The 26939-nt window shown below is 46.0% G+C and overlaps 1 protein-coding gene across 1 annotated transcript in view; it reads right to left on the bottom strand.

The window, feature by feature from the left end:
• arhgap23a (Rho GTPase activating protein 23a) overlaps positions 1 to 26939 on the bottom strand; it is a 70286-nt gene that overhangs the window by 15259 nt on the left and 28088 nt on the right. The window contains exons 2-7 of the mRNA XM_061089444.1: positions 12174 to 12377; positions 8638 to 8662; positions 8148 to 8240; positions 6628 to 6706; positions 5318 to 5372; positions 1624 to 3244 (exon numbers count right to left, since the gene is read on the bottom strand). Of these exons, the coding sequence (XP_060945427.1) occupies positions 1624 to 3244; positions 5318 to 5372; positions 6628 to 6706; positions 8148 to 8240; positions 8638 to 8662; positions 12174 to 12377 (2077 nt within the window). The remainder of the gene's footprint in view (positions 1 to 1623; positions 3245 to 5317; positions 5373 to 6627; positions 6707 to 8147; positions 8241 to 8637; positions 8663 to 12173; positions 12378 to 26939) is intronic.

The raw sequence follows: 26939 nt of genomic DNA on the forward strand, positions 1-26939 counted from the left end.
GTCCACGTGGAGCAACACAAGCCCGTCTGAGGCCTGTGGAGCCCCTCTTTTCTTTCAGTCTTTTCAAAAGCGGGAACAAGCCGAGACACGATCACAGCTCCGGCCCACTGTCTCTGACCCACTGTCACCAACACATGTTGTATAAAACTGTACATATTAATGCCAACAGCCTCACGTACACACAGAGCTGCAGGTCCTGTAAACCAAGGGGCTGCGACATCTGCAACCATCTACTACATCTGCTTGATCTAATCCAACATATATGCAAAAATCCGCATTTTAAAATGAAAAAGTTTTATTTTGCCCAAAGGACATTTCAACCTTGTTTAGAAAAGTGTTTTGAAGTTGCATTATCATTATATTAAACTGAAAAAAATCTTTGCACAACTGATCAGTGCAAGTTTTCTTTGCTTCAATGATTTTTACAGGAAACGTTTAAAATTATTCACAGTGCACAGGCTCTAATAAATGGTAGGACAGCAAGTCAAGTGGATTCCCAGTTCTATTAATCATATAACATCCAATCTCTTTGTGGTACTAGTACATGACTGTGTCCCTTCAGCTAATAAAAAATAAATAAAAGACAAAAAAACAATGCACTGAAGAAAACATATGCAAACTTGAGAAGTCAGTCAAGCGTTAACCTCCGCCAAGGCCCAACAGTCTCCTTAAGACTAATCAAGCTGCACCAAATGACACATTTATTCATAGATATCAGTTCCCTTAATGTGCCTGTTTTTTGCATCAAGACCCATCAATTATTATTCCCTGAGAAATCAGTAAAACATTGCAAAAAAGGCCCTGTCTTCCAATGTTAAAGATAGCTATAAAAAAAAGAATCATTGACCCGCTACCTGATCCTGATCCACATTTATTGAGTTCTTTCTTGGGCCATGTGCCATTCTTTCACTGACTTCATGGAAATCAGTTTGGTTATTTTAGTGTAATCCTGCTGACAAAATAACCTATCAACACACTGGACAGGGGCAAAAAACACAATCTCCTTTGGCGGAGATTATGACAACAGGCCAACACAACACAGGAATTATTGTAAATCTCTCGCACTACCCTGCACACACACACATAAACAAACACACACACACACACACATAAACAAACACACACACCACCTGATATCCTCCGCACGGTGAGGTGACCTCACAGACCATGGGCAGGTAGCAGGATTAGTCAGCTCCCAACAGATATGATTCAATCAAAACTACTAATACTGTCTCTGAGACTGTGAGAAACAACTGTATTACACAATGCAAACATTCACAGACACAAACACACACACACACACACTCACACACACACACACACCATCAGAATGTCAATGAGAGGATGGAAACTGCATCTGAGAAAAGCCTGGAGCCAGAATAGACAGACAAGAAGGAAATTAAAGAAACACACACATTTCCCCCTGACTTGTAATTTAGTCGGAATTACAGCCTTGCATTTCCTCTCCGTTAAGCTTTCCCTTGCTTCAAAAAAAACCCAACACACTCAACGTGGATTAGATTTTATAAAGGCGATGAAATCCAAAGGTCAGCACGAGTATTCATGAGGGGATTTAAGTATGAGAAGAGACTCGGGATGAGGTGCAGGAATATGGAGACTTACCAATGAAGGGGATGGAGGCCAGAGAGTCGTCCTCTAGGGAGAGCGGCGCGAGGTTGCCGTTTGGTTTGCGCGGGGGTACGTCTCCCGAGGAACCAGGAGGGGGCGCTGAGTCCTGAGGATCTGAGGAAAACAAACAGGGTTCCAGCCCATCCATGGGCAGCGCGTAGTGGGGATGGCGCAAGCCGTGGGCGTTCCTCCGCCCGGTTGGAGGTTTCTGCCTCAACACCACTTCCTGGGTCTGTGGCACCACCTCCGTCTCCACCTCCGCCGACCCTCGTTCCCTCTCGTGGTTGGTCGGCCTGTAAGCTCTGTCCTGGGACTCGGGAGTGGCGGAGGCAAGGGGAGAGGCCGTAGAGGAGGTGACGGGTGCCGCTGTGACCTCTGGGGCGCTGGTTTTAGGTGTTGAGTTCCAGTTCAAGTGAGGACCAGAGTACGAGGGGTCCCTGAAAGAGTGCGCTTGCTGCATGATGCGGCCGGTCTTGCGGTAAAAAGAGGGGCTGTAGCTGCGGTAGCCCACCGGTTGGTCGTCCATGCTTTGCCCGGTGGGGAGCCGCCTGGTCTGGGGGGCAGCTTGTTGGGCCTGGGGATGTGGCTGTGGGTGGTGTTTAGAATGTGACTGTGTGTGTCGTGGTACCACAGGAGCTTGTGACGCACCAAAATGTCCCCCCTGTCTGGGGTAAGCATCGGTCCTGGGGGGCGGCTGTGGAGCCTGTTGGTGCCACGACGGCCTCTCGAACCGAGGTGAGACCACTCCAGCTGCTGCTCGGTCCAGCATCTCTAACGAGCGCCCATGACAATCGTACTGGGCCAGGAGGTTTTCCGAGCGAGTTCGAGTATAGTTAGTGCCAGGGGGTCCCCTGCCCGGCCCCCCCTCCCAGTCCCCATATGACCAGCAGGGCTCTCCGTGGGGTCCTGGTCCGGACTGCTGCATTAACAGCAGAGTGTCCTGGGAGGCACTGTGCGGCCAGCCACCCGACCGCTGCTGCTGCCTCCTTGTTTCACTGAGCCGGTCCTGAGAGTAGCTGCGGTGGCGCGTCTGCATGCAGCGCCCTGGCTGCTCAGGCCTCTGGCTGTAGAACCAGTCAGTGAGCGCCTGCTGGCAGCGCTCGTTTTGACCGTGGCTGAGCTGTGGCAGGGGAGGACTGGTCCAGGCCGAGCTGGACTTCCGTGGCTGGGGCTGATGGGGACTGACAGTGTGGTGGTTTGGGTAGTGGACTTGGAGCGGGCTGGACAAGGGGCCTCCTGACGAGGAAGAGGAAGAGTAGGAGCGCCCCCTGGTCTGGCCCTGAGGCTGCTTGCTGGTCATACCATACTGTATCTCCTCTGTGCGGTGGGCCGGGCTGCTGTGACCCACACCCCCAGGCTCTCCCGCCCGCCCCTCCTGCCAGCTGGCGGGGCTGCCCAGAGCCGAGTGGTTATCCAGGGGTGAAGAGGGGCTGGAAGAGCCCGGCCAGCGACTCCAGTTATCCAGCTGGTTCTGGCCCATGGGTGTAGGTGGAGGGGCTCCAGCAGGGGTGGTGGGCGTGGTGCGTGGGTAACAGAGGGGCGGTGGGGGTGGGAGGTGCTCAGCTCCCCCGGAATAGGGTTCGTTGCCTGTCAGGTAGGCATCCTGGGAGTATGCCTTGGAAAGGAAGAAACACAGAGCTTGAAATGACAGGAAGAAAACTTGAAGTAAAAAGACAAGTGTGTGTGTGTGTGTGTGTGTGTGTGTGTGTGTGTGTGTGTGTGTGTGTGTGTGTGTCATGTATGTGTGTGTGTGTGTGTCATGTATGTGTGTGTGTGTGTGTGTGTGAACTTTTAATCAAAATGTGCTGTAACAACACAAAGAATAACCACAACTCTATAGGACATCTTCATGCTGCTGTGCATTACAAAACAAGTCTGGAAGTGAAGCCGTCTCTGTGCTCAACCTCGTTGCCACAGTTTATCCCCAAGGCCTCGGCTCTCAACACAAACACATGCTAACTGGCTCGAAAAATGCATGAACCGCCTTGGGCAAAAGCCACAACACTCGCTGCACAGCCACCAGCAGCAGATAGAGACGTCCTCACCAATGTTGTGTATACAGATTCAGAAAACATATCTAGATATATATATAAATACATGTGTAATGTATATACAGTGTGCCGCTTTATGAGAAGCCATTGCAAATACAAGCTTATGAGTGAATTATCACTTTTCTACACATTTAAAGCATCACTTCAAATTCACAACTCCGGAAAGAGAAAAAACAAACTTGCCAACAATCCTCTCTCTGCTTTCAGGACTCAAAAAAAATGAAATCTCAGACAGTTTGAAAACTCGTCAAGCTTTACCTAACTTATCTAGGCCGTTCACCAGAGTTCAAAACCTTCCCTCAGCCTGCGTGTTCAGCTTGTATTCAACACAAACAGAAGAGGAGGAAGAAGAAGAGGCAGAGGACAAGAGAGGAGACCTATCCTCACCAACGCTCCTGACCCGACACTCCTGCTGCTCAAACCGGCCGTCCTTCAAACCACGCACCCTCCTCCTCCCATGATAGATCCGATCAATATTTGGTTTCTTCTTGTTTTCTATCTGTTGATTGTCTTGTTTTTTCTCCTCTGTCCGGATCCCTACAAACTCCCTCTCTCTCTCTCCTCCCTCCTCAGCGCCTGTGTTACTCCACCCTGTGGGAGTGAGGAAGGAGGCGCAGCTCTGGTGATGTCATGCTAGGAATGCAGCAGATACAGCAGCGAGGGGAGGAGTGTGAGGACAGAGAAGTGGGTTTATAATATTGAGGCATGGTAGCATACCTAAAATGGGGGTGGGGTGGGGGCTGGGGTGGGCAGTGTTGGGCTCTTACAGCAGGAACACTGAAGTTTCTACGTGTGCAGCAATGGTCATCCTAAAAAAATGTTTTGGAGCGTGTTGATATGTTGCTCCAGGTCAGTGGGAGGGGCGAGGGATGATGCATGCCTGATCATGTGAGCGAGCATGGAGCAACCTGTGGAGCGTGAAAAATGTGTTGAACAGTACATGGGTGTGTGTGAAAGAACACCAAGCACTCTTTTTCACGCGAGCTTCAACAGTCAGATACCAGCGACTTTTAATGAACGTGTGTTGTAATCTAAACACAGAGCAGAGAGTTTCTGAGTCACTCTTCAGCCATTCTGTCAAAATCTCCACATTCTTTGACAGTGACGAGTTGAATCCAGGTTGAACTCTGCAAATACACACGACGCAGAATACACACTTTACTGAAAGGGTCTTAAATCATGAACTGGAATGACACTCAGATGAGCGTATACCTCCGCCAAGGCACAATAGTCCCCTTAAATTCAATCAAACTGCATCAACTTTCACAGAAATTTGTCTCCCAAATATGCCCGATTTTCTTAATCGAGATCCATGAAATATTCACAAGGAGGTTAAAAAAATGCCAAGGATAAAGGAAGTGGAAATAAAATTCCTGGAGCCGCCCCCTGATCCAGATCCGCAACAAAATTTGGGGAGTTTTTCTTTGACCCATACCACATCCTTCCGCCAAGTTTTGTGGTAATCCCTTTTTTTTTTTTGCGTAATCTTGCTTAAACTAAAAAAAAAAAAAACACGCAAGCACAGGGCTGAAAAAGTCCCCATCTCTGGTATAAAAAATAATACATGGCATGTTTGATATGTGTATATTTATGTTTTTGAGCAGAAGGTGCGTGAAAAATCCCATACTCACACTTACCAACTGAAGCACATCTTCATCTTTTGGCATGATGGAGAGCTCCAGCACGCTCTCACTGAGGGGAGGACGAGAAGAATAAAGATAAACAAGAGATACAGATGAAATACACACACTGAGTGAGGAATGAAAAGAGAGTTCACATACAAGTTCCTGACCTGGAGCTTGATACAAAGTGTGAGAGACATTTATTCACAAAAGCTAATTATCTGATCGGAGGAGGTGCAGTTAGAGCCTCCAGGTCTTTCTCTGCAGGCCCTAACATCGTTAGAATAATTCACGATTCATCAAAATTATATGTTTGTTGTTTAAAAATAGCTTTAGTTCAGTTACTGACATAACCAGAAATCCAATATTTAGAGCTTCCTGTGTTACTTCATACAGCTCCTCCGCCACCAGGGCCTGCTGTGTCCTTGCTTTCAGGCTCAGCTCACAGTTCTTGGCATTAATATAGAGTGACAACAAAATCTACCAATACAAATTATTGCGGTGACTGGGAAGCCCCTGAGAACTGTTACCAGGTCCCAGGTGATGTTATCGTTATCAACAAATAAGTGCAGGTATTTCTTTGTGTGTGGGCCACCTAATGTGACTCGGAGAAGAATGCCGGCTATCAGCGATCTGCTGGACTGGTATCAAGGCTGATATTGATTTAAATAAGTGGATCAGGTCAGTCAGGTACAGTGATACATTAAGTTTCATCATCAGTTACCATTTTATCTCCTTAGATATCCTATCTGAAAGTGTGGTGTATTGATTTTAAATACTGGGAAAAAGGACATCACTGTTACCAGCAGAAAACCTGAGCAGAGGTATCTGTATCAATATAGGAAGAGAAAGAGTAGGGTCATTTACTCCTACTATAATTGCCCCTGACCTTTGACCTCCCAGAGGATTGTTGGCATCCAACAAAATATCAGAAACTGAGGCGGGTTAATATGCATTTTAGGCAAATAATTTTTCAGAGTCTAACCAAGGATAGAAAGAGAGTCAATAAAATGATACTAGTGTAAAATATGATTCAAACCCAGTGAGCAGATGTCACTGGTGTTAAAACATGAGTCCTGTGTATGAGTCACTTTTTCTAGCCCCTGACTGGCCGTCACTCTGCAGAACAACACTATCTGGCTCTGCGATCATGTAGAACCCGAGCGTGTTAAGAGTGCACGGCTCGAGGCTACTCTTCATAAAGAAGCAGGTAAAACTAACACTTGCAACTAGGTGTACATCATCTCCGCGGTACGCTTGTGAGGAAGAAAAAAGCAAACAGACGCTTCAGTAAATCAACACAGCAGACAGGCAGGAGGACTTACCTGTTCTGAATGAGGGCGATCACCTGCGAGTACGTCTTCCCTAAAACACTCTCGCCGTTCACTTTCACCAGCCGATCCCCTGCAGAGGACACAGACATGTTATCACACCGGGCGACCAGTGACGGCCAAAGCAGGCACCAAACTCCTGTCGTGTTTTGCCAAGAGACGACGAGCAGAGTCTGACTTTACATTTATTTGTATTAGTAAACAATATGGGCAGTTAACATTAGACTCCGCCTCTGGCAGCAGCAGCATTACTGGTGAAGAAACATCCGAAATGCATTCAAGAGTCAAATATAATAATGTATTAGAACATTATCTACACTCTGTAAGTACTATGGCTGGGTGATATGACCTCAAATCAATGTCACTCACGATTATTTCAAACTTTACCTTCGGGTATAATTTATATTTAGTTTGTGATTGCGCACATTATGAAGTGTATTTACCGAATTAACCGACATGGGCACGATTTAGTAGGTGAGTGATTATAAATGTTTGCTTGGTACATTTGAGGTTAATTGCTCAGCCCTACTCCATGCTTTCACCTAAATAATTTTAGCATATTTAAAAGCAAGTACTACTCAAGTAGAAAAGTTAATGTGCTAGTTAATGTGTATTATAGTCTTTTTATTTGTACTTTTACTTAATTAACATGTTTGAGTACTTCCTTGACTGCTGTCAATACAAAGACTCAAGCAAATTCCATTATTGTTTTATGATTATTTATAATGATAAATAAGAATTATGGCAGCTGGGATTTGATCGAGCTGCTCCACCGGTTGCAAAGCATTCAACAAATCTTCTCTGTCATCTGTTTCATGAGCTCAATCTAAAATAATTACTAATGCGATCAGTTGAAAATATCTTTCAACTCCGTATCAACGTGTTGCATGAATAACTCAAAGCATTGGTCCGTCTGGTAACTCTCTCAACCTCAGCTGCAGATGTGTGACCAACATTTTGAACTGTAGCCTCAGGAGGATCATTAGATAACGCATACTGTACGTGCTCAAAGTCTCTGTGCATTCATGGGGATTTAGTGCAAGCTGAAACACATACACAGGGCTCAGAATGTGAGCGTGTGTGTGTGTGTTCGCAAATGTTCAGGCAGGTATGTGACTCTCTGGATGTGACTGCGTGCATTTAACCATGATCAGTACAGGTTTGGTTTGTCGGAGCTGGTGGGAGTGGAGCTCAACTGATGCCGTGAGACGACAACGGGGAAACTTCACATTCAAATGAACATGTAAATTGAAGTCGTCAAACTGGAATCTGTATTATACAACCAACACAGCTGTTAAAAAACTAAATCCTTATCTCTTACCCAAACGGTCTAATATTTGTGCTGATAAGAGCAGGTCTGTTTTTTTAATCCTTGGCCGACCGCCCACCCTGCATCCTTCATAACATCGTGCCTCTGTGTGAGTCTGCGGCGCCACATGACCGCGGCTCTCTCACCAACTGATTTCCAACGCAAAATGCTGCGTTAATGCTCCTGCACCATGTGCTCCCCTTACCTGTGCATAAGCCCGCCTGGTGGGCCGGACCTTTCTCCCGCACGTTCTTCACAAATATGGTGTCCATCGGCTCCAGGCGACCTTTCTGATACCCTGAACGTGAACAAGATAGAGCTGAGTTATAAATCGTGAAAAATGCTGAATTATAAAAATGCAGCATTGTGAAAAAAAATAATAAAGATTGTGGTTTATAGATAAGTTTTAGTAGTTGTTCACATGACTTTCCTGGAATTGGAAATATATTAATACCTAACATTTATTCTCATTGTAGTTCTTAGAATTGTATAAAGTACAATAAGTGCACTTGGACTCCCTCTAGATGCAGTGCTGCATAACGTCCTGTAGAGGGCAGAGAGAGGCTGCAGAGCAGAGGTGACAGGGGGGCGAATAGCAGCTGCCAGCTCATTACATCATAGTTATCCCTGGGTACAGGCCTTCATTTGCTGCCTGATGAAATGATAAGAGAAGGACAGAGACGGAGAGAACTTACCCTTTCCATTTCCATTCTCCTCATCCTGCGAATGACAGAAACAGACAGAATCAGTACTCAAGTTCAAGTCAGAGATATTTATAGAAAACTGGTGTATCATTGTTGAACAGTCACTTTAATAAATTAGTGTAACTCTGTGTAACTGAAAACAAATGTGAAGTAGAGTTAAGTTAATGAAGGTTGAGACAAATCTTTCCACATACAAATACAGTTACAGAATGTAAGGTGATAAAAGAGCATGCGTCTGCTCTCCAGATCTCCAGAAAACATAGAAAGGCTGGTATTTTTGCAATCAACACAATGTGGAACAAACCTAAATAAAATGTGTCACATTGACAACCAGATTTCTCATATGTAAGATAATCCTTTATTAGTCCCACTTAGGGGAATTGCCCCATGTCACAGCAGCAAATCGGATTGGAGCAACAAATTGGATTGGATTGACAATAAAGTTTATTTTGACTTTTGACTTTGACTTGGAATGTTTGAGGTTTTGGGCGACAGCTGCATGATTTCATTGGGGGTTATTCACTCCAAATATATTTTTTAGGTAGACATGAAATATTTCATTCAGTTCCATCTTCATTGACTGGGACCTAGTGACACATGTATCGATGTTTACACCTCCGCAGGAATCTCACAAGTGTTACCTTTATAGAGATACCAAGATTTATTCATTTTGAACAGGTCATTTTGCGAGCAGGGGCCTATAAGAAAAGTCCAGATTTTAAGGGGTCAAGACATGAAACTGAAGAAACTGACTCAGTGCAACGCTGTGTCTTCATATGTGGGTCTAACTTTAACCAATGAATAAAATCATCTACTTGAAAAACTTAATATCTACATTTGTATCAGTTACACGTTTCCCTGATCATCAGTGACTTGTTCCCTGACATCCAACGTTTCTGTCAGGTTCATTGTTAAGAGGGTTGAATGTTGGAGAGCGAAACAGACTTTCAGGTTAGACCATGTGCAGGTGCTCATGATGTCATGAAGCAAACACTTTACTGGAGAGGTTTGATAGATGCAGCCAGACACACACACACACACACACACACACACACACACACACACACACACACACACACACACACACACACACACACACACACACACACACACACACACACACACACACACACACACACACACACACACACACACACACACACACACACACACACACACACACACACACACACACACACACACAGACACAGAGACACACACACACACACTTGGGCATAGTAAGCTGAGTGGACAGTTTGGGGTTAGGGGCATGTCAGGCTGACGGCTGCCCGGCTGACGGCTGCCCGGCTTTATGCTGCGCTGAGTGGGCTCATTCCAGGCTCTGCAGACAATGGCGGGGGGTTTAGAGGCAGAGAAAGGATGGGCTGCAGACCTCAGAATGGAGCTCCGAGCTGCGGACACTCCACATCTGACCGGCCCTCCTCCGTCTGACCACATCCAGGACGGAGGAGGAGACGGTGAGAGGTGGACACAGGACAGTGGACCTGGACCAAACACTGTACAAACCCCCTAGTCTACATCTGAAGCCGCACATGTATAAACCTACACATTTCCTGACTCTAAAAAAATGTATAAAATATGACAAAAATAATAAAGAGAGACTGAATTGTAACATAAGAAAAACTATTTCTAAATTTACATTTTTGTCATTTATTAGATATTTGAGACGCAGGCAGGAAATGTGGGGAGTGAGAGAGAACTGCAACCACTGAGTCATTGTAATGTTGAAATGTATGATGGCATCTTTTTGCTTTTTTTCACATTACGAGAAAGACCTTTTTTGACATTTTCTCTATTTTCCAATGGATGGATCTTGGTGAAACAAAATCCGACATATTTAGAGAACTGATGTCTGTGAATCTGTGAAATTTGGTGCAGCTTGATTGAATTTAATCAGACTATCCTACTATAAGTGAGAGCCATCCTGGTTGTATCAGGGTTTACGCCATATTCTGTGCAGAAATTTTGATTTATATGAGGTTTATTTGATTAGAGCTGTGTAACCAGGTGCTTCTCATTGTGCAGATAGACAATGTAGTTATAGTGAAGAGTAAAAAGTCGTACACATGTGTGACCCACTTCTCTTTCACTGTGCATTCTCAGGTGAGTAGACAATAGTTTATATGTGAAGCATCGCTCCTCCTTCTTTACTCATCATCCTCACATTTGCATTTATTCAAAAAGCGACATACAGACGCAGGTACAATCCAGTCCTCAGTGAATCAGAGAAGCTGCAGAGAAAAGCAGTCCTGGGTTGTAAATAATATAAGACATAAGTCTACTGGAAATTATTTAAGATTATTTATATACACGTTATTTATTGTCGTTTTTTTTTGTGTTTGTGAGCATGCACCCTCCCCACTTCTCAGGTGGTCTTCAGACTTTAGACTTCTGCATTTTGATTTCTTATTATGGTTATTTTGCAATAAATTCCAACCAATGAACCTGACAACCTTTGGATTCCTTTTTGGGATGTTTTGACTGCAAGTCTGGCAAACAGCCCCTCACTCTCTGTGTGGTAAAATAAAGGTCATTGGGACAAAGGGGGGTCACAGTTCAAACCAAGTTTTAAGATGTTTTGCCACAATAAACATTTTAATAATCTTTTCATCTCCGAGAGGCTGTTTTTGACGACAGACTCTGCTCTAACACAGCAGAAAAATGTGGATCTTTGATTGAGATGATAAACTTGAGGACCCCGGAGACTTTCGGGACCTGCAGACACCATGTAATGAGCTCCCAATTAGGTCATGCACCCTGTAGGCCTCAGATAATTGGACACTCTGAGGGTAATTTGGGAGACTTCCACGAGGGCTCTCCGGATAAGAACGGCCAGCTCTGTGGCTCCGATTGTCCAAAAACACCACGTGACCCTCAAGGAAGAGGAGACGAGGACAGAACCGGAGACGGAGGGGCCAGCAGTGGGCCCATTGTCCGAGGGGCCTGCCTGGTACGGCCCAAGTGCCAGCGAGTGGTACCAGGCTAAGACAACAGATCTCATTCAATCTGTGCTCCTATCTGCAGCTGCTGCATGGTGGGGTGGTGGGGTAATAATAGATGCCTTGTTTCTGCTGGCTCACCCCAGCCCAGCCTCCATATCCCTCAATTTCACATCTGGAGCCGTTTGCCCCCCCCCCACACCTCAAAGAGCTAAATAACCACTGGCTCACACTCAGGCTCGTTCCACGTCCCCAGAACAATCTGGAGTTCTCCAGGGACTACAACAAGGCTTGTGAGAGAAGAATTAAGAGAAACACTTTTCCTGTCAGGCAGACTGTGTTCGTCTTACAAATAAAGAGCTTAAGTCTTTATTCCTTCCGCTAATCTTTTTGCTCCTTTTTAACAGCTTTAGTTTGGAAGTTGAAAACAGGACTTAATGACACCCCAAAACGCTCCACTTTCCCACACAACTGTAAATGTTTAACACATTTAAACACTTTCTACAACTTCATTAAATGTGATTTCAGACCTTCTCAAACCTTTCTGTAAGCCCCTGCAGGTCTCACCTTGAGGTTGGTGTGCAGGGTGGACTCTGGAGGGTAAACGATGAAGTGGCGCAGCGTGAACCCAAAACCCTGGGAGTTCTTGCGGAGGACCAGGGTCCTGGGACCCTTCCAGCCCATGCCGACCCCCTCCCTTCCCGACCGGGTCGCCATCGGCGGCCGAGGGTTGTCACCGGCTGAGGAGAGACCATCCCTCCGACCCTTAGCCTGTGGACACACAGAGATAAAAAAAATGGTGAGATTCAGGTGAGTTGAAACACATTATTGTGGTCTAATTGGTCCTTCACAGACATTTCCAGATGGCGTGCACACGTGTACATGAGTGCATGTGTACAGATACATTAAGCATCTCCAAGTGTGCATGTGCATGTTCTTAAGTTTTCAACAAATCCTCTACGAATCCTCTGAGTTTTCCAAAATAAGCACCAACAATGAAACAATATTTACGACTTTCAGATGTAAAACACTTTGTTTCTCTGGAGAAACCCGAACTGACCCTATGGGGCTCCAGTGACATTAGCTCTTTACTGCTTGCTACATAAGCAGCTTCCTCATAGAGTACTGAATGTAGCTTAGAGCCAGGTCAGTCCTGCATGCCACCCAGCCATAGAACAATACTCCACAAACACACCTGGGGGGTCCACTATCCGGAAGGGCCCCGTCTAGACTGGGCAACAGAGGCAGTAGGTAATGGGGGGATTTGGCCCCATTCAGACCACACTGACCTTGGTCTTATCAGAGAAAGTCCAGGGGAGAATCTGAACTCAGAGCTGAGAATAAAGGCAGATTTCCACCCGCTATCTAAATATCTCATCCCTGCTGCCGAGTAAATAAGCCCGGTCGGCTCAGCTGACAGACACACGCTAGAACTATCATCCCCCTGCTGGCCCGGCAGCCCACATCTGTCAGTCAAACACAATCACCTGACCAAACAGGCGCGAGCGAGGAGGAGGAGGAGCAGAAAGAGGAGGAGGAGGAATCTTCATGTCAGCACAGAGGTCACGTCTGCTGTGGTTTAGTTATCTCGTGCGACTTGGTCACAATCAAACTTTTCTTGGCGAAACTGAACTCACTGAACTCCGTCCTGCTGTCTTAAAGCGACAGATCATGAATGGAGACGACTCCGTGCGATAATCATCCACATGTCATCCCGACCCCGCCCATCAATCACTGAGCATTTAGCATTCACTACACAGGAGCGGGAGCATCTCAGTTCCATATTTCTGACAAGTTGTCACTGCGTGTTGACACATGAGTAAATGTGTTCGACCAGAAATAGCAACACTTGAAGATGTTAGTATGCACATTTAATTCATGGGACTTTTGAATGTGCTTTTCATTGCAATGCACAATGGAAGCAGCATAATTGTCATGGTCAGTGAATGGTTCATGGTGTCTTTAAAGTAAAAATGCAAAATACATCACTGGTTTCATCTTCTCTAATGTGAATATTTGATGGTTTTCTTTACCAGTGACACTTATACTCTATCTACTTCAGCTCTGGGGCTTGACAGACCATACAGCCATTAACAGTGGAAATAAGAGTTAAATGTCATAGAAAATGACAAAGAATAGTCTTTGTGTTTTTGCACACTAACTTAGAAGTGAACACTATGCAGATCAGACTGACATCATGTATTTACCGACACTGAGGAGGTTATGTTTTCATCTTCGTTTGTTTGTTAGCAGGATTACGCAATGACTGGACGGTTTACCACGGAACTTGGTGAAAGGATGTGGTACGGCTCAGGGAAGAAACCTTCAATATTTAAGTGGATCCAGGAATTTTCATTCACTTTCTTTAACATTGTGAGATATGACACTTTTTAACATATTCATTCGTTTTCCAGGGAATTATTCATGCACCTTTATAAAAAAAAATCAAAAAAAAATCATCCACAATAGATTGTTATTAATGATTTTTTTCTTCATACATTTTTCTTTTGTTTGGTCAGACAAACGTTGAAAAAATTGGTGTTTCCAAAACAGCCATAAAATGTTTATTTTTATCCCAAAACCAAAGACTTCACTTTACTGTCATTATAGAGGCTTTGAAATATTCATATTGAAGAAGCTAAAATCTGTGGAATTGAACTTGTCTCATCGGTCATCAAAATAGTTGGCGACAAATTTACTTATCGATTAACCGATTAATCTTTGCAGCGCTGCATCAGACGGTCAGACAGATCACCTGGTTTTGACATCATAAGATCATGTTGTTCTTATCTCCTACACTATATATTCTGTTTTGGTTTAATGAGTCAAACATGAAATGCAGTGTGAAAATCTGTTCGTTAATGTGGTTTACAGTAGTGGCCCAAAAAGAAAACACGTCTAGACTACAAGCAGCCCAAAAAGAAACATGCAAACCCCACATTTCACTTCCTTCTACACACAGACACACACTTGACCTGGCAGACTCCGAACATGGCCACACAACAAGAGGAAGTGGCAGGACTGGAGGCAGGAAGTGGGGTGGCGTTGCAGAGCGGGATAACCAGACGCTCCTGTAAATATAGCCTCTGTTGCTCTCCGCCATGGAGGCACTTCCACTCCTCCACTCCTTCACTCCTCTTTCTCTTTCCTTCCATTCTCCTTCGTTCACCTCTCCTCCCTTCTCCCCTTTTTAATGTAATGGAAATACGGATGTTCTGACATTTTACCGCACATTTTCCTCCTCCTCTACTTTCGTGTTCCGTCCCAGGAAAAAGAGACTAAAAATAAGTTTGAGTTAGAAAATGCCATGTTGGAGAAAACAGAGTAAGTTTCTATATGTTCAAAATACATTTTTGGACAATTGTGCTTATTTTACAAAAGCATCAAAAGCTCATTCTGTGTATACAGTACCAAGTGTTTATTTTGCAGACTGAGATACATAAATCTACGTGACCCTAAAAGCCTGATCTTTCGTCTGGGAGTCTAAACAATGTAAAGTAACCCCAGCTATTTCTCTCAAAGCTGCGAGCAGTGAGGCCCATTCTGTGGCATGAAAGCAGCATGAAGAAGTGCGTGAGGAAGACGGAGGAGTGTTCAGGGTGTCGATTTAAAACAATGAAGATTAAAAAAAAAGACAAGAGAAAAAAAAAAAAAAAAGAGGAAATGAAAGAGCAAGAGGGTGAATGGAGGAAGAGATGGGGTGAATTCCTCAGAGGGAGCGGTTTGGCTGGGACAAGTTGAAACACAGACACTGTAACTGGCGGCGGAGGGAGGGAGGGAGGGAGCAGAGAGAGAGTGAATGAGAGGAGAGGGATGAGGAGGACGAAGAGGTGGAGGAGGAGTATCGGGCTCCAGCGTGGAGACGGGCTCCAGCACGCCGGTTTCGACCACATGGCCCCTCCCAGCACTGAGAATACTAAACCCTGTGATTACCCAAAACACACGGGGTCTGACTGGGTCTGTGAGCCAGCAGCGTTTCCCACTCGGCCGCTCTGGACTGGGTGGGACGTGCGTTTCTTCAAGGGCCATTCTGCCAAGTTAACGTTTCCCCCCCCCTGACCCTCGAGAACCACCTCCGCCTGCCTGTCACCTTCATGCAACTGGTTTGTCTGCAAACAAAAACCAAAGGATATGATCCAAACTTGCTGACATGCTCTGGCCTACCCAGGCAGTTGGACATTCAGTTAAACCAACAAGGCACTTGGAAACTTTTTCTGCGGTTTTGGGTCTAAACTTGACTTCCTCCGGAGGCTCGAGACACGGACAAGGGGAAACCTCGCTCTTGTTTTGTTGAGAAAAGAAGATTTTTTGCTTCTCTTCCTCTGGGAATTTCTCCTGTTTAAGACGCTTTATGGATGAAATCTGTTAGTTAAGAGTTATAGAAGCTAATTACAATAAATCCGGGTGTGCTTCAGAATAACACACACACAAAGCCCTGAGGGATCTCATCACCACCTGTGGGTGTAATTAAACACATGCAAATACAACCCACTGGAAACTAATGAATATGCAAAACAGCTTGAGAGGAGACACGACTGTTTCCTGCTTTGAGTGGTGAAGCGGAGTATTCTGACACACACACACACACACACACTCATACACACACACTCATACACACAAAGCAGCAGGCTCTTCCCTGTGGTTATTCCTCCTCTTGATCTCAATTAAGGAGGATATAATTGAGATGCATGAATGAAAAGACAAAAGACGGGGGGCTCAAGCAGAGAGAAGCAGATCCAGTGTTAGAAATGTAAATCTTTCACAGCCTCAGTTGTAAAGTTGACAGCCAACCTACAGTTAAAACTGATTCTCTCTGTGTGTGGCTTCTCTATAGGACATGATCCTGCAGTTATAATCATCAGTGTACATTTTATGAGGCACACACACACACACTCCTCTCCTCACTAGATCCAGAGGTAAAGCAGGACGGAGGAATGCAGCGGTGGCTGGGGATGGGGGGTGGGGGGGGCCGGCTCCTGCTAAAACCCCAGCAGGGCAGAACAATAATGCTCCTCTAAACAGCTGAGAGCTGCAACCTGTTTGAAAAGTGGAGCTTTACGGCCGTTACAAATGCTGACGAGCCTTTAATCCCGACGGCCGTAGCTGTCTGCGCCCGCGGCCCTGAGCCGAGCTGCCAAGAGGGGGAATGGGAGAGGGGGGGGGGGGGGGGCGACCAGTCGGACCACACTCGTCCCGATCGCTCCTGGACTCACCGGCCACTCGGAGGGAGCGCTCCCCCGCCGCTGCTGCAGGTCTAAATGCATCCTACGTGAGGTGAAGGAGATCCATAACATCCAGCTGCAAAACCCACACTGAGCAGCACATAGAGTTCACACAACACACAATGTACATCCCTCTGCACTTTACATAACAAGACATTTTATTAACCATGCGTATGGACCTGTGTGTGTGTGTGTGTGTGTGTGTGTGTGTGTGTGTGTGTGTGTGTGTGTGTGTGTGTGTGTGTGTGCACGTAGCTCTGTGTCAACATCAATATAGTGTGTGTGCTCAAAAACCAGTCCAACCCCATTGTCAGTTCAACAAGGCCAACAGGTGATGATGCAACGATGGTTAAACAGGGTTTTCGACTATAAGAGCAAAACATATTGTACTCTCCCTTTGTTGAACTGAAACCTGCCTCGTTGCCAACGATGCCTGCAAAATATTTCATACATGTGAGTCATCTTGGCAACTCTGGTTTTAAATCCGAGCCCGAGGAGGAGGAGAAGTTTCAGAATAACTTTTACAGGATGACTCGGGAGCTCAGTGGGCAGAGTAAATCTGGATGGGGACTTTTTATCCTCTTGCTTTTGCTTTTAAGAGGGAAAGAGTGCCACAGAAAAACGTATCAAATGATGGATGGTGTCGTCAACGACCAAAATCCTCCACTTTTTCCCCCTGTGTCGTCCGCTGACTTGAATTAAACCGATCCTGGCTTCTGAGAAGCTTCTTTTGATTGGGATTTGATTCAAGGAATTTAAGCTGTGAGGGTATTTTCCTGCAGGAACACGAAACACGGGGAAAAGATCGAGGCCGATACTGCTCTCCAACTTCAACGCATTCCCAACACATAGAAATCACCCGTGTAACAATGCCACGCGGAGACGGAGAGAAACCGAACTAGGCGAAGGTGCGAGTACCGACACAGACTTTGCCCAATCAGCAGCAGAGGGTGACATCTTTTCTCATCACTTCCAACGAACCTTTCACTGACACATCTCAGTCCCCTGGAACAAACAGCGTACAGTGTGTGTTTGTCCCAGCTGTGTCCATACAGCCATCCTCCCCCCCCGCACACACACATTCCCGATTGCGGTGTGTTTTTAACTGTGTCACTGAGTTGCGGGGGGTGGGGTTGGCCCTGGTAGCAATCAGGAAATAAAAAAAAAGAGGGAAGTAATATTCCACAGAAACGCTCAGAGTACAATGCGATTGTGTCGTGGGAGCGATGCCCTGAATACTGAGGGATCTGGAGGGGGGGGGGGGGGGGGCGCTCCAACGACACCTCGCTTAAAGTGGCACTTCTTCCTCCTTCATGTATCTTCAGCCACTAATTAGAAACCCCTCAGAGGAAGCAAAAGGGTCAACGTGCCCCATGTACAGGAATACACGTGTCAATGAAGTAGCAGATAAATCTGGATGGTGGTGAAGTCGACCTCAGCTTCAATACACATGTAAAGTGGCTTAAGAAATTCACCCATGCATCTTTTCAGAGCGATGTAAATCAGAGTAAGACTTAAAGCATAAATCATTGTAAGTACAAAGAAAATAGTGACAGCTCGATGAGGAAATCGTCTTTGAATAAATTACATGAGGAGTAATTCAACAAGCTATTTAACTTCTACTTTAAAAATACAGGCCTAACTAGAATGTCAGGCAGTAGAGTCCATTTAAATTCAATCAAGCCACACCAAATTGCACACACTCGTATATCGATCCTCTAAACGTATTTCTGGCAAGAGAGTAAAAGAAGATCCTGCATCTGCACCAAAATTCAATGGGTTGTTTCTTGACCTCCACCACACACTTCCACCAAATGTCATGCTGCTCTGTCCGGTAGTTGTTGTGTCATCCTGTTTACAGTAATGCTTAGTCCCGAAAACCTAACCTGTGATTTCTGTCTGTGTGGGAGGTTGTTTTGCCACAGGCCACGGTTTCCATGCCTTTGTCAAACTTCGGCTCAAAGTCAAATCTGCCAAATAATCTAAAACTAAAAAAGCCACATGTAAAAAGGTGTAATATTCCTAATTTGGAGTTCAAACAGCGATAATCTAATCCTGCATCTTCAGACAACGTGACCTCAAAGCATTTGCTGGTATTTAGAGACTGCCAGCACCAAAGTGAGAGAGCCTGAAGGCAACACAACCGTCAGCAGGGAAACAACCGAACGGTTAAAGGAATCTGTCAACAGCTGGGTGGTTAACACACTTCAAACAATGGCTACAGTTACACGGATGCTTGATGTTGACGTGTGTGACGGACAAACCCGGCACAGAGCGGTTTCTGCACAGTTTGTCACTCTCACCTCTTCCACAGCGATAAATCTGCATCACTTCAGTGTGTAAAGGCAGCAGGATTTAGCTGCTTAGTGGTTATTGGCTGATCGATGGATCGATTGATTGATTGATTGATTAGTAGTCGGGCAGAAACCTAATGATGGTTTTCTCAGATGCATCATGTAAAACACATTTGTAGATCCCTGCTTCTCCTGTGTGAGAATTTGCAACTTTCTAATAAAACCCGACACCCTTTATGAATTGATTTTAACTTGTATAATAAGCATTTGTAAAAGGATTCATTGAACTATAGAAACATAAACTGAGCTTTCAGCCTTATTTTCTGACAAATTATAAAATAGAAAATAAATGTACTTTCCATATCCTCCTATGTACATGAATCAACGAGTCAAGCCTGGGACTCGGGGGTCTCGGACTCCACCACTAGACGAAGATGAGTGACATCTCCTTACCCTGGGCTGAAGAGAGCTCTTTCTGGGCCCGGTGGCCATAACGGGCGGGGGGGACGGCGGTGGCACAGGGCCGGTGGTGCCGCGCAGAACCGCCAGCCAGATGCAGCGAGGTTCGGGGGAGCTGCAGTCCACCCCCACCGGGTTCTGGAAGCTCCAGTCGGACCCGAGCGGCGCAGGGCAAGGGAGCATGGCAGCGGGCATCGGGGCGCAGGGTTTGCTCAGATCCGCATGCCTCACTGTCCACATGGGCTGCTCACACACACACACACACACTCAGGTGACCACACGCAGATATACTGAAGGTACAACCAAGCCAAATGGGGAGGTGGGTGGGTGGTTCTAGAGCAGCTTCCTCTGGGATCCTCCGGTCATTGACTCAAGCGTCTGTACGACCCATCTCACGGTTCCAGGCCATCGCCGTTACTGCCGAGCCTCTGGAAAGTTTAATCCCACAAGTTCCACATGGCAGCCTGTCACTCCTGACCTCCGAGAGTCGGACTCTAAACACACACTCTCTCTCTCTGAGGGGGGTTCAGTCCGGAGGAGGCAGAAGGCAAGGGTCCTGGGCAGCAGATGGAGGAGTGTGTGTGTGGCGCTGGAATCAGAGGTAGGTCTGGTTTCACTACAGACACACACACAGAGAACGACTGACAGCGTCCCTCCCGTCGGTGTCCGGTGATGTTCTGCATACAAAGCCACTCTGTCCACCCCCAAAACTGTCCCAGAGGGCTGGATCCTCTGACTCTCCTCCCTCCCACTGTGCTCTCTCTCTCTCTCTCTCTTTTTCCCTCCTTCCCTCTAGCTATCCATCTATCTCTAGTGCCAAACAAATCCCTTCATCTCGCTCTCATCTCGGTCCCAAGGTCTTTATCTCGGCAAGCATTGGACGTCTCATCCCTCCCTCTGTCTCTCCTTTTTTTCTCTTTTGCTTTCTCTTCCCTCCTTGTTTTCGTTACTCAATCCAAACAACCGCTCACTGCCTCCGCATGAACTAGTCCAACACTCTTCAGCAAACAAACAAAACTGGGCTGCGCTGTAGTCGGATCCCCCCCAAAAAGATGCTGGACATCACCGGGGCCAGAAGTCGGGGTTGAGGAGTCGTGGGGGGCGCCCGGCTTCAGCAGTGACCAGTCCAGATCGAGACGTCCCCTGTCGCCTGCTGCTGATTGGCTCAGTCCACTGTAGTCTCTGCGTGAAGAGGAAGCCTGGTGTGTGTGTGTGTGTGTGTGTGTCTGTGTGTAGGAGACACAAACACAGTGAGAAAAGCTGTGATCCCGGCGCTAAACTCCACAAAAGCCGGCCCTGCCTCTGCCGTCCCCCCCACCACCCCTACAGTCAGAGGAGGGGGGGGGGGCAAAAAACAAAGAGAAAGAGAGAAAGAGGCCAATTTCCAGCACAAAAGAGAAAAGAAAACATTTGCCTTGCTGCTCTGTTCGCCGTTTCCCTGCCTGTCTTTTTTTTGCTTAAGAGGGGAAAATACAGAGGAGGCAAGATGATAATGAGAGGACAACATGGAAAAAGCCGGGGGAGAGAGAGAGAGAGAGAGGGAGAGAGAGAAGGAGCGCTCTCAAAATAAAACGGCTGCTACTGGATGTCAACATGACCTCGGTATCAAAACTGTACTCCCTCACACTGTTTCTCACACACTCGCATTCCCAGGATTCGGCACAGTGACATCCGAACACCACGCCACTAAATCACCCAGGTAGGTGACCAGCACAGCCTGCCCCCCCCCCCCACATCCGGTCGCTCACACAGCATTGCTCTCACCAAACAGCCAGGTGTCCAGAACACATGCGAGAGCGGCAGACAGGTGACCATGTTGTTGCCGACGACTTTTCCCTCCAGTGCTCGCCGCCGTTGGGAAGAAAAAACGCCGCACATCCGTTCCCGGTGAGGTTAGACAGGTTTCACCTGCCGCACGGCGAGGACAAGTCTCAACTCGACCGGCCGACATCCTCACAGAGACCGTACCCTCTGGATATGCTGCGATTTGCCTACAACAACACACACTGCAGGCTGGAATAGATGCTACTCATTAAGAGTGATTTATGGGGTGAGCCTTCATTTTATGAACTAGTCTGATTTCCTGACTATTTCTTGTTAAAAGGAATCTCAGAGATCAAATTATATCAACAAAATACGTATATTTGTAATAAAAAATGAATCAAAATACTACTTAAACACACAATATGTCATTTCAGTTGCTAAGGGTCATATAAAGTAATAACAAAACAATAACCTGGTTTATTGACATGAAGCAGAGTGGGATTATGGGAGTTGTCTGCACAACCATTGCTGATGAAAATCTACACAACACCATTCAGGTGTAGATCAGGTTCATCAAGGTTTAAGACATTTGATTCACGTTACGCACCAAACAGCAATGAAAAGTCGTAATCCATCACTAGTGAAAAATACAAACAGAGGAAGAATAAAACAACCGACTGGCTCACTGCTAAGCAGCAACGTTTTTTCCCTTCATCATATGTCGTTAGCCCCTGAAGTTATAGCAGAGACGGGCAAAACCACCGGTTGAGTAGAAGTGAGCCAATTAAAATGTGTCCCCAAAATAAAAGTCCTGTTTCTTTGAAATAAGTTGGATTTTTCTCTGTGTTTGAAGATTGTCGGAAAAATTTTAGATAGTGAAGTAAACAAAATATATAACATAGGTCTAGTTGTTTTTAAACATTGAAGAATTGTTACACATATATATCTCTTTGAAATTAGTTATTTGTCTAAGAAAACAAAAAACTCTGCAGGGTCCCATCAAAACTGACCTTACACGTCCCACCATGCAGCTCACTAGTGTTCTTCTCATCAGCGCCTCCTGCCTGGTTGGTGCGTGTCCATTCAAAGCTTCATGTTCTCAGTTTCTAACTCAGGCTTTTCAATTAAGACTAAGCTAACAACATCACCAGGGTTTTGTCTGTTCAGACTTTGAAGAGGCTGCTCAGTGTAAATACTGCTGCCCAAGGACTAATAATCTATAACTGTGGCAATGACATTTTATTCGTAAAGATTATAAACAAAATATGAGCGTGTTTCCTGGCAGAGACGACGTGTTTAAATGTTGTTGGGATAAAAAACTGTGTTTATCTACAACAGCTCGTACATGATGAAACAATGCTTTGGTGCCAAAACATTTAAAAGGTACATGTGATTTATAGCTCTATGAATTAAACCTGATATTTGTGATTGTTCTCTCTGAATTGTAAAGTTACACAATATCACTTTACAAGACCTTTTCTGTAAAAAAAGAACAAACTCAATTCAGGTGGATCTAACGGCCGCTTCATCCCTGGTTAAAATAAATAGAGTCAGCTCACACTTTCACTAATACACACACACACATACACGTGTGAAAACAAAAGCTGTTCTTCCCGTGCACGCACACTCACACAAACACACGCCACATGTCTCACTGAGTCACAGCTGAGTATAAATACACTCCACTGTGTAATTAGGGCTCTTCATAAAGTCAGAAGACTGTGGCTGTGGGGGGGGTTTCTCTTCTCTCTGCGGGTCAGACCAGAGCTTTGGGTCCGACACACCGCCAGGCGGAACCGCCCTGCGGTGAGACGAGCGGATCACCGGTGGGCACAGGAGGATGAGGAGGAGGAGGAGGTCCTATTCATCTCCGGGGGGGAGAAGATGTGCAAGTAAAAGACCCGTGTGAAGCCGTGAGGAGATCACAGGCCGCCAGCGCAGAGAACAGCAGCTGGATCACAGAGTTTAATATCTGAAACTACAAACACTCTGTTTCACGGTGGCAGTGCAGAGCTGAGCAGGGATTTCATATCACAATTTTTCACAGTAACAGTTGGTTTTGGCACGGAGGGCAGCAGAACAACAAAAGCTCTCTGTCTGTCCAGCTCTTCTCACTTTCTCCTTTTTCATGAACGATGGAGACATTTACAAATAAAGGGAGGACGAACGTGAAGAGGGGCAAAAAGACAAGAGGTGGAGTAAAAAGAGAAATGAACAAAAACGGCTTTGAGTTACAGTTTACACGGAGGACAAACAGTCACACATGAGGAGCTGTGACAATAGCAGCGCTCCTGCCAGTGACCCAGGCTGTCGGCTGGTGGGCTGAAGCGTGCCCGAGCAGGCAGGCGGCTGCACATCCATCCGGGCCTTACTGCACCTCATCAAGGCATACCTCTGTTATCTGACCGTCTGATTCCCTGAGTAAACGCGCTGCACCCTCGAGAGGCCACAGACAGCGTATTAGCAAATTGTTTTATCATAACCTGACATCACGAGGTTCCTGATGCCAGGGAAACCAAAGGGCCGACACGCGCCGCTAATCTCGGAGGAGCGATGCCTGGTTGCCTCCCGTCCGGGCCCCTCTGCGCTCTGATAACACACACCAGTGGAAAGTGAAAAGTGGCGAGGGAGGGAGCGAGGGAGGGAGAGAGGGAGGTACTGCAGGATACAGCAGAGCTCGGTTGGCGGCGTAACGGACAGATTAGTTTGGCGATATGTTTTTAATCCCCTTCATACTCATAACATGACCGCAGGCCAACAGATTATCACACAGAGGCCTTCACCTCCTTTTTTCCACTGTTGCTGCTTCGCAAGACAAAACAAAGTTTTCCTCCTTTGTGCCGCAGCCGCACATTAACACACAGAGCGGTGAGGAGGAGACGGAGGCCGGGCAGGAAAATACACAGGAAGCAGAAGAGTGAAGAGCTTCAAACTGACGAGTGAGGTTTTCATTGGCGTGTCACAAACAAACCGGGCTGCAGACACAACGGCTTGTTTTTTTTTGTCTCCTTTAAACACAGACTGAGAAGGAGCACAGAGAGGGTCAGTGCAGGACACTGGGTTGGATACTCTCTCTGTAAAACTCCTTCAGACTGAAAGAAAACAGCCAAGAGCGAGCTGATCAACTCCAGAAGATGAAGATCTGGAAACTCCTGAGTAGAAGTGTCCTCGGCTCTGAGTGTGAATCCTGTCCCCTGCTGGTAACAGCAACACCACACGGCCCTGTGGCGTGGAGAGTTATCACGTGCTGCAGCAGCGGCCACGGGAACGATCTGTCATCACGCTGCCGCTTTATATGAAAAGTGATGCAAGCTCAACCACAAAAATATGCCTGCTGCACAGCGGTGGTTAGAAGCCCCCCCCAAAAAAAGGGTTTGCAAGAGAGGCAGAGAGATGAGTAATGGGACAATAATAATGAAAAACAGACCTTTTCATGCAAACGCAGGCTGAGTTTCTCATATTTCGCAGCTTTTTTGTGAAATACTGGACGTTAGAATGAAAATGAAACTGTCTGTGAGGGTAAGACAAACTCATGGGGATCCAAGCGATGTAGATATCACTTCATTTTAAAAGCGCACAAGCTGTAAAACGAGACTGGGTTTCATTGTGTTTTAATACCAATATCAAAAAACTCATGAATATTAAAAAAAAAGTCTAAACCTTTCAATTCATCAGTTACACGAATAACTACATAAAATGCTGAGTCAGAAGAAATTTCCTGGATTGAAAAGCCACAATTATCTAATATTCCGACATTTCAATGTTCACCTCTTTTCTTCCTTTGTTCTTTGAAATGTTTGACTCCCATTGGGAAACCTCTGCTCTCCAGTGATAGACTCCATCTCTCCGTCTAGACCAGACATTACCAGTAATCTGTCAGAGTGGATTCTACAAAGGCAGACGCTGAGGTGCAAAAGGGCCGCAGTTGTTATAAGCAGGTTAATTTTAACTTTAATCTCCGGTAAATCCCCCCCCCCCTGTGCCACAGAACCTATAGGCCTGTTTGACTGCCTTGATGGTGTAGTGAGGAGCCGGCGGCCACTAGAGGGCAGCTACAACTCAAGAGTCTGCCGGCAGATGGGTGGGGGTAAAGCTCAGAGGGCACTGGGACACAGAGCTGAGGGTGGAGACTCAGGGTGCAGCAACATGCGGTTTAACTGAAGAGTTTTTAATGCAGTGGCTGGCGTTAGGACATGTATACGTGTGTGTGTGTGTACGTGTGTGTGTGCAGGGGGAGTGAGTGCACAACGACGACCTGTAGGCTGTTATCTGCTCTCTTGCGTCAGGTACTAATGGAAAACATCAGAGTCAGTGGGGGGGGGGGGGATCAGTGAGGTCACACCTGTCGTGGGCTCTGAGGCGGAAACAGCCTCGAGGAGTCCAGAGACGAGAGCAGGTGCAGGAGGAGGAAACGTGCGAGGGTCAGGCCGTCCCATCGGCCCACAGCTGAGGGCAGCCGGGTGGTCCCTAACCCCCTCGTTCCCTCCCTCCCTCCCTCCCTCCCTCCCGCCCCAACTGACTGGCCAAGACTGACACAGCAATAACAACAACAACAACAATGCACGGCTCTCTCCTGCAGACCGGAGGGTTAAAGCCGTTTCAAGCAGCCCACCGGACCATGTGCTCCTCCAGTGGAAAGTGAAGGCATTATGTATGCATTCTTTACATGTGCCTGCTAACATGTGTGCGAGTGTTACATTGCAACCACATGAGGTCAGAACATGTGAGCCGGCTCAGCATGGAAACACTTAGCTGGACCCAAACCATTGGAAACATACATTCACTTTTTTCATCCAGCTTGACGTCAGCGACTTCACAAATCCAAGGCACTGATTTCTATACTACACAGCTTTAAATAAAATCACTTTAGAGCTGCAGCCGGTGAATATTTTCATGATTCAGATATTATTATACAGACTAATCAAGTGATTGTTTGGTCTGTAAACAACAAAGTGTACAATTTCACTATTTTCCTTGTAACTATTGTTTCAGCTCAATGAAGCTGTATGTTCTTATAACCCATCTGTTGAAGACACACACTGCAAAGATAATAGATTAGCATATTGATAATAAAAATTAATTTGTTTTTAGGAAAAGGTTACACTATAGTTCTAGCTTTTCAGATGTGAGATGGTGCTTTATTTAATCTTTGTAAATGAAACATATAATTACATGACAACTGGGTGAATTCGCTGTGCTGATGAAAGTCACATGATGTGATCAAAAGCTTCAGAACAGCTACGAAGTGGATTTTGAGTTCTAAAGATTTTGGCAAAAGATGTCACCTTGCACTTTGGGATTTGATGAGCATAATCTCTAATTATTAAATGACATTTAAATAAAAACAGGCAGATGAAGAGATGATTTCCATATCCAAAGTATCTGCTGCATGTCGAATCAAACAAACTGCAGCCAAGAGACATAACAGCACGTTTTTATAAATGTTTTTGGCCGACTCGAGATTCAGAACATGTCCGTCATGCTACATGTGCCACAAGGGAATGTGGGACACTGGAGTCAGCCATCCAGCCCTCAAGCCATCTACATAGGCAAAAAACATCTGTGTTCTGGCTTTTCAAATACGAGAATCGGGT

Source organism: Limanda limanda, chromosome 17, assembly GCF_963576545.1.
Source record: "Limanda limanda chromosome 17, fLimLim1.1, whole genome shotgun sequence".
NCBI lineage: Eukaryota > Metazoa > Chordata > Actinopteri > Pleuronectiformes > Pleuronectidae > Limanda > Limanda limanda.